The 15471-nt window shown below is 35.0% G+C and overlaps 1 protein-coding gene across 1 annotated transcript in view; it reads right to left on the bottom strand.

Moving 5' to 3' along the window:
• The window catches only part of LOC128210298 (erythroid differentiation-related factor 1-like), a 39800-nt gene that overhangs the window by 14337 nt on the left and 9992 nt on the right, over positions 1–15471 (bottom strand). Inside the window, exons 10-14 of the mRNA XM_052914564.1 lie at positions 15288–15435; positions 11263–11480; positions 9549–9668; positions 6974–7132; positions 4107–4503 (exon numbers count right to left, since the gene is read on the bottom strand). Of these exons, the coding sequence (XP_052770524.1) occupies positions 4107–4503; positions 6974–7132; positions 9549–9668; positions 11263–11480; positions 15288–15435 (1042 nt within the window). The remainder of the gene's footprint in view (positions 1–4106; positions 4504–6973; positions 7133–9548; positions 9669–11262; positions 11481–15287; positions 15436–15471) is intronic.

Here is a 15471-nt window from a genome sequence, read left to right on the forward strand (position 1 = left end):
TATTTGAGGCACGTGAGGCTGACACCTCAATCTGAGAAACATGTGCCGCAAAAGCTTGGCATGTAACAATATTCTAGATCTTGACCCGATGTTACACACAGTGTTGTAAGCAGCTTTAGCATTGATTTTACAAGGATAGAAATTAAGTAAAACAATTTATTTCTCCAAGCAATAGCATGTAGTAAAAACATGGTAATCTGCTGATCATCCTTTTTCATTATTGTTTTTTGTATTAAGGATTTGATATTCCTTAAAAAAATACTTTTCGTAGATGAAATTTAGAAAAAGTACTTTTTGTAGATGAAATATAAACAAAATTATCATTAGCATTACTCTTTCAACTCTTTTGTTTATTCTCACTGTTCTGTAATTAAGTCATTAGTAACCTGGCTGTACAAAAATAAATTCAATGTCGCTTAATTGGTTATTATTTATTTTACTGGATTTTCAAATTTTGTTAATAAGAAAGTAGGTAAACAACAAGGGTTTAAAACCTAAATTGAAACATAAATAACCGACAACATGGCTTAGATGAATTATAATTATTGAAGCAAACATTTTTCACGGTTTAAGGCTTGGCTTATTGTCAAAATAAGTCATTGTTTGTACAATGTTTCTTTCAAAATCCATTAGGTAAAGAATTATGAAAATCAACAAAAATACTTTCTTTCAAATGAAGTCTCTTTGATGTTACACAAACCCTTTCATTCAATCAAATAAATACAGCCAATCCAATGGTATTAGATGAGATAATTATTCATGACATTTTAAAGGCACCCATCCCAGTGTATATTTATAGGGAATCATATTAATTCTTAATTACTTAATAAAAGTGGGGCGCAAATTAACTTCATAGATGAATGAAGAATACCTAACTATTATATCAATATAGAAAAAAACCATAAATATATTTCACTTATTAATGAAAGTCTAAAAGGGAATAGTAAATCAGCGACTTATCTCAAGGATTCTGAATTAAATATCAACTCTCCATGGACACTGACCTATAAAAAGACATAATTTCTGACACTCCTTAATCTCTCAGTTTCATAATACATTGATAATTGTTAGACCCAATATGTCTCTGAAAACTTGGTGTCTATGTCGAACAAAAAAAAAATTCCAAATATTTCATCATTGAGTAGTTAATTGAAAATAATGAATTCTAGATGTTCTCTTAAGGCATCTGACCGACAAACAGACCAGTTCTCTTATTTCTGAACTGACATCAATGTTTTAATTTTTTTAAGTCTATATATATACATAATATAAAAGTAAAAAAGTGTTTGTTTAATTATAGCGTCACACCTCTTAGTTTAGGGCCAGCCCGATGGGCTTATGTTAGACACCTACTTGCGTGAACATCTTTATCCTAATTCCTATCCTATATGCCAGGCGTCTGGCAGGAAGAAAATCGGTAAGCCTCGATTTAACTAGCTGCTTGGTTGGCAACCGGTCATGTCAAAACAAGCTCCATGTGAGACTCAAATCTACCCTCCTGTCCATAGGCGGATGCCTTAACCACTAGGCCACGAAGACGGTAAATATATATATAGTGAACCCATATAATTTTGGTATCATTTGAAAGGTATTTGTGTGATAATTACACATTGAAATTTATTCTTAGTTCTAATGAAAGGTTTTAGTGTTTTTTCACTGACAAATGACATCAGAATTAGGACAAAAGCTCGACTTCTTCTTTGGGAAATAGATGACTTTAAATAATTGCCATGTGTCTGAAGCCATATTTAACTATTAGCTAAAGAGTTATGGGAGGGTGCAGAACCCTTCTGCCAAACCAGCATGGGCGTCCTCCTTCTTTCATGGAAATAAATGTTTGCGTTAATCAAATATTTCATTAATTTTGTTTTGATTGAAACTTAAAATATGATTCTAAATTCAAACAAATGTTACATATTTGGCGATTGAAACCAAGTACTACCTTTAAGTTAGCACAATTCCCAACATTTTCTGTCAAATTCATAATGTTTTCACAGCCTGGTACAATGTGCCTTTTCTCTATTATCACCCTGTCCCTCTTTTGCAGCACCATGTACTTTTTCAAACCTGCCTTAAACCTTAAAAGTAATCTGTGTTCTTTATAAGGTTTCCATTGTACAAATAAGCTTATCATTTTATTAATTTAAAACTTATCTATTTGACAACAATTGTAAAATAAGTTAATACATTATATTTAAATCACTCTTATTAAGTTATTAGTTAATGTTACACATCATTGTAGTCTTCTTTTGTGGGGGAAACTGGAGTATCTGAACCCGTTTGTCCAGCTTGGTGACCACAAACCAAATTCCCATGCACCCCAGGCTGGGAATCAAACCCAGGTCACTTAGGTGAGAAGTGAGTGCTTATCCAGACAATTTTATTAAGCCATTGGTGACCGTTTTTAACACTGATGCCAGGCGAACCCATATAATTTTGGTATTATTTATACCAGTATTGCTTGATGACTATTTATATGTAAACCTTAGTACTTTTTTGATGCAGAAGGTTGTAGTGCTAAGAATTGAGTGGACTTTTTAGAATAAAAAATCTTCTTAAATCCAAGAGTCAAATAGAACAGTCTGTATTAAAACTTATAATGCCTTTAACCCTTTGCATGCTGGGTAAATTGTCGTCTGCTCAAAATTTTCGTCTGGTCTATTCTAAATTTCTTTCAATTTACTTAAAACTTTGGGGATATATTGACTGAGTGGCAAACAGCTTGGAACCTGACCAGACGCCGAGTTACTCGGCGTCTGGTCTGGTTCCAAGCTGTTTGCAAAGCCTTTTAAATCGCCATCAGCAGCTTAAAGGTTAATTATAAAATAACTGGTAGAAAGCAAATAGAAAAGACATTTTATAACCTGGAAATAGGAAGAATTATAAGTCACAGTTATAACATAATAAATGATGCAGTATTTGAATTTATGTCCTCATTTCAACATCAGAAATACTTGGTTTTGATGTGATGTCAGCGGAGTGGAAAGAGTCATACTGCACTGGATTGGGTTACAGATTACCATATTTTGCAATAGGTAATACTTACAGATTTATGATGTGTATATGGAAAATGTGTTTAGTTCTTTGTTGTGACATTACCTATTTGGAATCTTTCAAGAAAAGGCAACTATAAATATTTGTTAGATTTTCATCCCCATCCGCCCCCTCTTTTTTCCGCTGCCTCTTAAATTTTATTGACTCAAATAAAAATGTTGAACCAGAGCCTTTATTTGCGAATCAGTCCGATACTGTCTGGGAACAGCCGTTATTCAAACCTACCGTGTCAATGTATAACATTCACATGTAATGAAGGAGAGTTTTTAAAATCATGTACGTGGTTTGTCTAGAAACACATGTATATGGTATCTAATGCTTCCTTCACTTACTCGGATTTTCTTATAAATCCTTACTTAAAACACAAATTCAAAAAAGTACACGGATCCTTGCGATTTGGTTACTTAAATGAGCAATTTAAGAGTGGTAACAAGTACTAATGAATAATTTACAGTTTATTGCGATGTATTTACGGCAAGAATACACGATAAGTTACCACCGATAAATACAAGCAAGCTATGAGCTTTTTATTGAGCGTTACGAGTGTATTATGGAATGCTATGATTCATCGTTTAAATTAAGATCTTTTAATATGTTATGAAAAATTGCGAGTAAGTAACAAGTTTTTACGTTTCAATATTTTTTTGCAAAAAGTATCCAATTCTCTATGTATCATCATTCGACAACTGACATCCAGCGAGACAGCGAAAAACAATAACAGACATTATGATTAACAGTAGAAATAAAAGGTGATTGATTTAAATAAGTTAATGTAAACACAGTTTCTTATCAGGTTTTGCAGAGTAACCCCTATTTTGAACACTGTGATCATAATTCTTCAGTCGACTGTTCAGCCTCCAAGGGCCTAAAAATCAAAACTCTGAGGAATGCGGACAGTTGATTATTTTAATGTATTGGCCACGAAAGCAAAAATCAAGAGGAAAACGAAAAAAGGGTCTAACTTGTTGAGTGTACTGTACATTAATATTTAGCTTAATTATCTACTCTATGCAAGCTAAGCATTACTGGTAACATAAGACAGCCATACTTACCAAAACAAGAAAAGGCCAATTTCAGGAACTTGAGCAAGTCCAATAGATTGTTACTGCCCAATGCTTGTTTTGCTAGTGCAGAAAAAGTGAAAGCCGCTTTTCTGAATAGAAGTCCTTTTGACAAAACATGCCAACTTTGATCTTGCTTTCGATCCCTGACCTCACTGTCTGGTGTCACAGAGGTCATCTGAAGGTCAAGGTCAACTTTGACCTCATATTTAGTGTCAGGGTCGGCGGTGTGTGTTTTGGTGTTTTTATTGGCATTCTTCTCGTTTTTCCGGATTGGTTCGTAATGGAGAGGTATGGCTTCATCGCTGTTGCACTTGGCTTGTTCTTCTACCAAGGAAGAACGTTTGTGGGTTCCAAGATCAAGATCCCGTCGCAAGTAAGACAGGCCCTGAAATGTACACCATATTGGTGATTGTAACATTATAAAAAAGTGCTGTTAAAATTGCCAACACTCAACTGTTGTATTTTTCTACATTTGAATAAGGGGCATAACTCAATAATTATTAAAGCAAGAGTTATGGGCCTTGCTGCACACATCATCTCTTGCAACATGTGTACCAAGTTTGAGTTGAATGTTTTGAATAGTTTTGTTATGGTCAAGGTTAAAGTGTTATAACACCACAATATTTAATCTTGAAAAACTAAACAAAAAACTGAAGTAATAGTTAGATGACATGAGTTAAAATCTTAATGATTAAGAATAGGTGGAGTGAGGGTAGCTAATGAGCCCTTCTTAATCATTAAGATTTTAATTCATGTCATCTAACTGACTTAGAAATTAATCTCAAAGGCAGATATATTGTCAAAGCAAAATCTGATGCAGGGATTGTGTATTTGATGAGTGGCAGTGTACACCAGCTGAAGTTGAAATTCTGAATGATTAAGAATAGTTCCCAATGATTGTAATTTCATTGGTTGTAAATGTAGGTTGTATTCTTAGTACTTATAAACATTTTACAAGGCATAAAGATAGGGTAATATTTGAATGAGTCAATGTTAGTCTCAATATATTTACTAACTTTGGAGAAATCTTAGACACAGGAATAGTCAAACTGGATGCTGAGAACATTTTCACTCACGGTTTTAGGGGATTATAAAGTATGTTTTTCACATGGAATGTATTTAATGACTTTGAATGTGGGATGTATCAGAGAATATTGGGTTTTCCAGCGGGGTTTTCTTGTATATATTAAATTAGTATATTCAGCCATATCTTAATGAGGTTACATTGTTCCAAGCTTAAACATGTTTCTGTTGTAAAAAAATTGGCAGGTATTCAAAGTCAAGATTTTTGGTTGTCACAGCTTCAGAAAAACTATGTGATGAATGCCTGACTCACAAATTAACAAGGTAAAAGCTTATATATGGTAAGAAAAGTACTGAAAATTGTTTTTTTCTGGTAGTGTTGTTACTAAGATATCACGCTGCCTCAAGCTGATTGTTTTGACCGATATAAAGGGCAATAAGTCTGGACTTTTTGGTTGGTCACAGCTTCATCAACACCATGTTTTACAAATAAACAAGGTAAGCACTGGAAAAAGGATAACAAACTGACGGATATGACAAAATGATTGCTGTGCACTTTTTAAAGTAAAATAGGTTAGACTTAAATATGGAGCTATGAAAGCAAAGAAGTTGCATTACAAAAAAGAGCAGAAAGAACGCTTTTGTGCACCGGAAAAAGAAACAAATTTACCTGTATGACAAATTGAATGCTGTGCACTTTAAGTAAAATAGGTTAGACTTAAATATAGAGCTATGAAAGCGAAGAAGTTTGAAGTTTCCTCACAAATAAGAGCAGATAGAACGCTTTTGAGCCTCAGGATGAACATTAGGGATTGAAAATCAGACAAAATCCATAACTGTTTACCCCAAATAATCAGAGGGGTCATTTCTTTCAAGCATTGATTTGAACATAAAGGACTTAAAACATATTGATTAGGGAATAGTGCATTTAGTATGACTATCGTAAACTTAGTTGCTAAGGATGAGAGAGGTCTAGTGATATAGGTGTCCACCTCAAACCAGAGGTTGTAGGTTTGATTCCCACCATATGGTACTTTTTCATGGCCCCTCAAAGAGGACACAGTCCTGGTTTCTGCTCAGGAAATAGACCCGAGGTTGATTCATATCATCTTACAGATGCCTTTACAATCACACAAACATAAATCAGTATAAACCAATTTAGTTGCTACTGGCAGATGAAAAATGTTTTGTGATAAATGGCAAGAAGAATCTTGGGTTATTGTAATTTTTACTCTTGATAATGGTCATGAGTGTCTTTTATTTTCGTTATGGGTTAAAAATTTGGTAAGTTGATTTTTCAATGCAAGATCCTTGCTATTAATATGAAGAGTATATCTTACATCTATTTACTGTAAGCTATAATAAGTTTTTGGAAACAAGAATCAATAGCGCTCATATTGGAGAATCTTGGGTTAATGAGATTTACTTTTTTGTTATGGGTTAAAAATTTGGTAAGTTGATTTTTCAATGCAAGATATACTTGCAATAAGTATTTAAGAATATATGTCACATCTTATTACTATTAGCTTATATCGATTTTTAAAACATGAATCGGTTATCACTCACTATGGAGACAAATGACCAATTTTCGACAATTTAATTACTAAGGCCAATATAAATAAATTGCTAGATTTCCATCCACATTCTTTTAAATAGGGGCGGGGGATGACATATTGTTTTTCTTAGATGACTGTTTCACCGCTGATTTCTGAATTCACAGATTCTAGTTGAATATTTTTATTTCAGTCTATAAAATTTAAGAGGCGGAAAAAAGAGGGGGCGGGTGGTGGTGAAAAACTAGCAACTAATTTATAGTTGCCTTATGGACATACCATTTGAATGAACTTGGTGGCCTCTGTACATCTTTCCTCTGCTGTCTCGTTGAAGGGTTTGAGGCGAGTCAATTCCTTTGCCCTTGACACACTGCCTCTCTTGGATAAAACTTTCACATCCACACTGTGAGTTCCTGAATCCCCAGAATTGTCCACGTCCTACAGCATTTAAAGAGGCAATAATTTACAGAATTAAATTCTCAACAATTCTCAAGTCAAATAATTTAAAGTGACACTCATATTTAAAATCAATACATAAACATGTATAACAAACATAATTTTTGAGTGATAACCTTTAGCTACTTACTTAACCCATTTCATTCTGAGACCCAGTTAGATATGATACCTTGAATATCTGGGTATTTTACAATAACTGATAAGCCATGAAATGGGTTAATAATGCATTTATGGAAAATATTATTACTGATAACAAGATTGTAACTGTGTATTTAGATAATAGATGAAAACGCACAAATAATTAATGACTGGTGGGTCCTAAAAGATCTACAGTGATCAACTCTCATCTCATCTCATCTCATCAGGTAGAAATACTGTGTTTGTTTCAAATTAAAAATGGTAACCTTTATAAGAATCATTGTTTTTGATATTTATTCATCCTTTTCATTATATAAAAAACAAGAGCCGTCGTAAGACAGCACGCTCCACTACGCCGCTTTGACTTAGATTACAATAACGATGTAATAATACCAAGTTTGGTCTCTTTATGTCAAACCTAACTAAAATTATTCGATACATGAGGTGAGTTTGATGCTGCCCTCCCACCAGCCCGCCCAAACAATGATGCAAGTCATTCAAATGACTTGATTTCCCATTATGAAAATGTGGTTAAGAATATAAAAATATGCCTTTCAAAGGAAAAAAAAAAAAAAAAAAAAAGGGCCATAATTTGTATTTAGGCTTAAAACGGAGTTATGTTTCTGGTTGTAAGATGGTCGTAAATAATTTTGAATTTTATTAAGTGCATTTAATGAATGCTATAGAAGTTTTTTATTAAAATCCCAACTTGCCCTTTCTTTTTACTTGCCTAAAACTTTAACCTTAGTCAATCAGGGGCCATAACTTGTATTAAGGATATGGAGTTATGTAACCTCATTTGGTGATGGTCCTGAACAATTGTGTTAAGTATTAAGTCAATTGAATGAAGAGTATAGAAGTTATTAAACAATATCCCAACCTGCCCTAAAACTTTAACCTAATTCCATAGTCAATCAGGGGCCATAATTTGTATAAAAGATAATATGGAGTTATCTAACCTCATTATGTAATGGCTCTGAACATCTGTGTGAAGTATTAAGTCAATTGAATGAATGGTATTGGAGTTTTAAGTGAAAATCCCAACTTGGCCTAAAACTTTAACCTGCCCTAAAACTTTAACCTAAGTCAATCAGGGGCCATAACTTGTAGTTAGGATAGTATGGAGTTATGTAACCTCATTGTGTGATGGTCCTGAACAACTGTGTGAAGTATTAAGTCAATTGAACAAAGGATATAGAAGTTATTAATAAATATTCCAACTTGCCCTAAAACTTTAACCTAAGTTCCATAGACAATCAAGGGCCATAATCTGTGTAAAGAATAATATGGAGTTATGTGATGGCCCTGAACAACTGCGTGAATGTAGGGTATTGGACTTATAAGAAAAAATCCCAACTTGCCCTAAAACTTTAGCCGGACGCCGACGCTAACGCTGGGGCGAGTAGTATAGCCCACCTATTCTTCAAATAGTCGAGCTAAAAATTGCGAAAAAACTCAATTTTTCTTTTTTTCTGAGGCAAAGTAGGCATGGCTTCTAAGTTAGGAGAATCACAAAAAATACCCAGTTCAAGAAATAGACCATGCATGTCCACATGGATACTAACTAATAAAAAATTATAGATTGTTTAAGTTCAATATGTCTTATATAATTCATAAATATTAAGTTTGCCGAATTTGCGTGGTTTAAAAATCATGAAGTCATGGCAAACGTGGTTAATTAAATCACGACGTCATGGCAAACATGGTAAATTAAATCACGACGTCATGGCAAACATGGTAAATTAAATCATGACGTCATGGCAAACATGGTAAATTAAATCATGACGTCATGGCAAACATGGTAAATTAAATCATGACGTCATGGCAAACATGGTAAATTAAATCATGACGTCATGGCAAACATGGTTAATTAAATCATGACGTCATGGCAAACATGGTAAATTAAATCATGACGTCATGGCAAACATGGTAAATTAAATCATGACGTCATGGCAAACATGGTAAATTAAATCATGACGTCATGGCAAACATGGTAAATTAAATCATGACGTCATGGCAAACATGGTAAATTAAATCATGACGTCATGGCAAACATGGTTAATTAAATCATGACGTCATGGCAAACATGGTTAATTAAATCATGACGTCATGGCAAACATGGTTAATTAAATCATGACGTCATGGCAAACATGGTAAATTAATATTTCACTGGGTTTTTAATTCGCACACTAAGAAATTCACCAAAGTAAAGGTGATAAAAACTCTGACATAATTGAGCCATATACATTATTTATCTTACCTGCTGCGACTCCTCATCACTGTTTTCCTCAGAGGAGCTGCCTGGCAACGACCAATCATCATCCAGAGAACTGTCAGGAACATACAGGTCTGACAGAAGGTATGAGGCTGATGTGCACACCTGAAATGATTGGATGTTATCATTACATTGACCTTGAACACATGTTATGATTGGGGATATTATTTCAGTGACTTAGAATAAGCCTGAAATGCATTCATGTTATCATAACAGGGACCATGAACAGCCCTGAAATGACTGGATGTTATCATTCAAGTGACCTTGAACAGCCTTAATAGTTAGAGTTTATTATCCAGTGGCCTGAAACAGCCGTGAAATTACAGGAAGTTATCATTTTAGTGACCTTGAACAGCCTTAATATAGTCGAACCCTGTTCACTGAAACTCCCAGGGACCGGCAATAATACCTCGAGCCTTGGAAAATTCGCGCCAAGCGGAAACGTTTACCGTATAAAGTATTAAGAAATCGGTCCTTTACATCTAGTTTGAGCCAACGAGGAATTCGAACCATGTGAATATGAGCCAACCTGTTTTGACTGTAGTAAGAGTTTATTATTCCAGTGGCCTTGAACAGCCCTGAAATGACTGGATGTTATCATTCTAGTGGCCTTGAACAGCCCTGAAATGACTGGATGTTATCATTCTAGTGGCCTTGAACAGCCCTGAAATGACTGGATGTTATCATTCTAGTGGCCTTGAACAGCCCTGAAATGACTGGATGTTATCATTCTAGTGACTTTGAACAGCCCTGAAATGACTGGATGTTATCATTCTAGTGACTTTGAACAGCCTTAATAGTTAAGAGTTTATGGCCTTATTGGAGGTTATCACTACAGTGGCCTTGATCAGCCCTAATTATTTGAGGTTATCACTATGGAAGCTTTGATCAACCCTAATTATTTGAGGTTATCACTATGGAAGCCTTGACGAGGAATAGCCCTCAGACGACTGGATGTTATCATCCCAGAGACAAGGAATAGCCCTCAGACGACTGAATGATATCATCACAGTGACAAGGAATAGCCCTCAGACGACTGGATGTTATCATTCCAGAGACAAGGAATAGCCCTCAGACGACTGGATGCTAAGGAATAGCCTTTAGACGACTACCCTTCGACAACTAAATGTTATCATCCCAGACATTGAATACCGGTAGCCCTTTGGTGACTGGCTCCAATTTCTCGAAACTTCTTTTGCTTAACAGGCTTAAGTCGCTTATTTCAATTAGCCAGAATACATACTGAAAATGGATTTTGATAAATGAAAAATGGTTTATGCTGATAATCATACAGATTTTTCCTACATAGTTTCTAAAAATTCTTGAAGAAGTAAACATAACACATTTTACAGAACAACAAAAATAGTAAGATTAGCTTAATCCTGTTATAAGGGACTTAAGAAGTTTTGAGAAATTTGGGCCTGGAGGTTATCATCCCAGTGACATTAAAAAGCCCTCAATGGACTCGATGATATCATTCCAGTGCACCTGAACAGCTCTGAAATTTTCTACATTTCACCATATAGTGCTGTTTACTGAAGCATAGAAATTTTAGTTCAATGTTGATGTCAAATAGTTCCTGTAAACATTGCTTAATCAAGTTAACGTATTTAGTATTGTTAGCTCTATGAGGGGACTGGTTGTCAGAAGGCCTGTAAACAGAGACTTTTATAAAACCAGCCAAAACCATGCATAATACCTGGGGATGTTGTGTTCCATCCAGTAGAATGAGGCAGTTTTCAAGCAGGGTTCTCATGAGTGAGGCCTTCCGTGGGGTCTGGTTTGTCCACATATTTCTGGCTACTCGGTACAGCAGCATACCTAGCGGCACAGTGAATGGGTTCTGCTCAGAAGGGCCTCGCTCGTCACCACACAGGGCAGTCAGGTCATAAAGCTTAACTACATCATCATTGGTACCTGAAGAGTGGAATCATGACTAAATTTTAAAGGTACTCTCTCATGTTTTCGGACCAAAAATATTTGTTCACAGTAATGCATCTGAAAACAATAAAAATATAATTATTTTACTCTTTGATTCTGAAAGTGCAGAAAAAAAAAATAAAAAAAAATTAAATTTAAAAAAAAAAACCCACCTGATACAAGTGGGGAGCGAACCCAAGCTGATACAGAAAATTGATCTTAGAAAACTGACAACACAGCCTTTCGCCCACAAGGACTCTAACAAAAACTGAGGGATAATTAAGCCTTTTGTTGCATTACTAAGGCTTTTCATAATGGTGGACTTCAAAGACAATATTTGAGCAAATATATCTACATTTGTTGAAGGGTTCCAGCTGGCAGTATTTTAGTTTTAACAACTCTAATGATTTGCCACATTTAGTTTTGATTTATATCATAAAGAAGAGTGTGTTTTACAAAACATTAATGAGTATTCTGCTTATTCTCCTTTAATGCTGCTTGGATGTTTCTTTCAGACTCACATATTTTTAAAGCCATGAGTCCAGAGCAAAAAACTCACAGGCAGGAATTATGCTCGCATTAATTTAAATAATACATCCTATAGTCCATTCCAATAACTCGTTCAAATCTACCGCTGAAGACCCTTGATCCAGAAGATTTGGTCCCCAGAAGCAGAAAAGTTATATTTCACATGCCATGCTTCAATTTCGGCTTGTTGGGTGTAGCTAATTTTCATTGCATATTTCTTTCTTTAAATACATATAATTATACAAGAAACATTGGCTCCACCAAAACAAGCCATTTTAGATTGAAGCATAGTGTTTAAATTACAACTTTTCTGCTTCTGGGGACTAACTCTCCTGTATAAAGTTTTTTCAGGGGCAGATTAAAGAGTTACCAGAAAGGACAATTGATGCAAGTAGTTAGTATAAAAAATTTGTAGGAAAATCAATGAGTTTAGTACTCAGGTGAAGAGCAAAAGTTGGCCTTTATGACTAACACTTATTTGGGGAAATAGAATTTGCACCAATTCATACCTCCTCCAGGAATAACTTGTACTTGTGAAGTCTTGAGAAATTTTCCATAACAAATATGCCAGAGATATTGATAACATTTATAAGTTTTTTTGTTTCAATGACGCACAAGATATAAGCAGAACTGAAAGGTACATTTTCTTATGAAATCTGAAACATCACCTTCACAGTTTTACAAAATGAATGTCACATATATATATATACATCAGACCCATGGGACGCCAAAAAAGTGCATTGTTGTTAACATCCATGGCTTAATGTCACATTTTAGATACACGTGGGTTTAGAATCCTTTAGTAACTGTTATATTAATGAAATCCAGAATGCTATCTTCACAGTTATAAATGAATGTCAAGTTTTTGTTCCTTAAAAAGTCAAGAATGGGATGATCACTTAAAGGCCTAGTTAAAGCCTTCTATAAGTAAGCCCCCCCCCCCCCCCCCCCCCCCCCATTGGTGTATAGTTCACAACCTCTGTGTATTGATCTTGATCTAATTGCCTGGTGCCGTCTTATAAGATCTCTGATTTGAGGACCTGCTGTGCAGTTTTGGAGGTTTTACTATATAAATGGACCCTAAATGGCCCTCAGCCAATGAAAACTGTGACACCAGTGCAATTAGCAAGAGATGCGCAGCAGGGGATTGTCATGCCAAACATTCCTTAAACTAGGCCATTAAACTAGGCATTTAAGCCAAATAAAAATAATGATACAGTAACATTTTCCATGCCAACCCTATTTTATAAGGCACTATAACTATATTATTTATTTGGTAAATAAATAAACACAGCTAGATGCCAAATGGTGACATGTCTCTCTCATTAAAAAAGCAGCAGATACAGACATAACTAGAGATTGCTTTTTTGAAAAAGCACTTGTCTCCCCCATTGTGGGGTCAAAAGTGAGAAATAATCAATGATTGACATGAAATTTGTTCTTTTGGACTCAAGCCGAACAAACATATGGGTCATCTACTGGTCATGACTAACCTGCTTAGTACGAAGTTCCTGGCAAAGTATAAAATTCCTGGGTCCAAGCGTTCTTTAGTTAGTGAGCAGAATTAAGTGTGACGTAAAGAATGGTGGCCAACAAAGAAAAATTCACCCGAAGGTCAAAAACTGACCAACCTGCATACCACATATGAAGTTCCTGGGTATTAGCATTCTCAAGATATTGAGCGGAAAAGTATGACGTATGGACTCACTGACTGGCGGACAGGGCAAAAACAATATGTCTCCCCCATTCATTGGGGGAGATATAATAATCTTCCATGCAATTACAACACAGAATAACATGGAGTTTGAACAATACATGGACTGTGACACTACGCCTCAGCATGGTGAACATCATGGTGAACTTTCCTGGCAAGTTATTTAAAAATCCTATAACGCAGGGTCAAAATACAGCCCATACAAAGATCATTTTAACTGATCATTTTACTTGACTTAACCAACTACATAAAGAAATTAAAGTTCAATCTAAAAATATTCTAATGCAATTTTCCATTCAGGTAGCCATCTTATCAGCAAAAGAATCATAGGTTCTACAGCTGTAGTTAATCAGGCCATCTTATTAAGGGTTGTGTCCTATGTTCTACAGCTGTAGTTAATCAGGCCATCTTATTAAGGGTTGTGTTCTATGTTCTAAAGCTGTAGTTAATCAGGCCATCTTATTAAGGGTGGTGTCCTACGTTCTAAAGCTATAGTTAATCAGGCCATCTTATTAAGGGTGGTGTCCTACGTTCTAAAGCTGTAGTCAATCAGGCCATCTTATTAAGGGTGGTTTCCTACGTTCTAAAGCTGTAGTTAATCAGGCCATCTTATTAAGGGTGGTGTCCTACGTTATAAAGCTGTAGTTAATCAGGCCATCTTATTAAGGGTGGTGTCCTACGTTCTAAAGCTGTAGTTAATCAGGCCATCTTATTAAGGGTGGTGTCCTATGTTTTACAACTTAAAGATGCACTCTTATAACTGGCTTAAAGTGGCTCTCTTATTCAAAATCAATACAAACACTTATATAACAAACATAAATTTTGAGTGATAAACCTTCAACTACTTTCGAAATAATGCATTTATGGAAAATATATATAACTGATAATAAGATTGTAACCGTGTATTTATTAGCAGAAAGCACAAAAACTATTAAATGATTGGTGAATGCGAAAAGATTTACTGTGTTCTACTATAGTCTCATATGGTAGAAATACCGTGTTTTATACCCATTTCATTCAAATTAAACTTGGTATCCTTTATCGGAACCATTGTTTTCGACATTTATTCATCCTTTTTGGAACATCAAAACAAAATTATTAATTGTGGTTAATCTTATCTGCGAGTAAGAGTGCATCTTTATGTTAATGGGGCCATGTTGAACACATAATGGTAAGATGGGCTCAAGGAGCTTAAAGGCCTAGTTTAAGGAATGTATGGCATGATAATCCCCTGACCCCAATTTCTCGAAACTTCTTTAACTTAACAGGCTTAAGTCGCTTATTTTAATTAGCCAAAATACATACTGAAAATGGATTTTGATAAATGAAAACTGGCCTACTGTCATTATCACATAAAATATTCCTACGTAATTTCTAAAAACTCGTTCAGAAGTAAATTATACGCATTTTAAAGAACAACAAAAATAGTAAGATTAGCTTAATCCTGTTATAAGAGACTTAAGAAGTTTCGAGAAATTTGAGCCTGCTGTGCATCTTCTGCTAATTGCACTGGTGTCACAGTAGGAGCCAATTTCCTGCAATTATCCAAAGTAAAATCCTACCTTTATACAGCCAGTAAGTGTGTCCCTCTTTAGTAGCGTTATTTTTCAGGAAAGACAGAATGTTTTTAGCAATGTCTGTCACCGACTGAGGATCAAACTTGGAATTCTCCAGGTCAGGTATGTCTTCTGTCTTTATTATTTCATATTGCTGAAAAAAACAAACATATTAAGTGTACCATTAGTA

This window comes from Mya arenaria, chromosome 12 (assembly GCF_026914265.1).
Source record: "Mya arenaria isolate MELC-2E11 chromosome 12, ASM2691426v1".
Lineage (NCBI taxonomy): Eukaryota > Metazoa > Mollusca > Bivalvia > Myida > Myidae > Mya > Mya arenaria.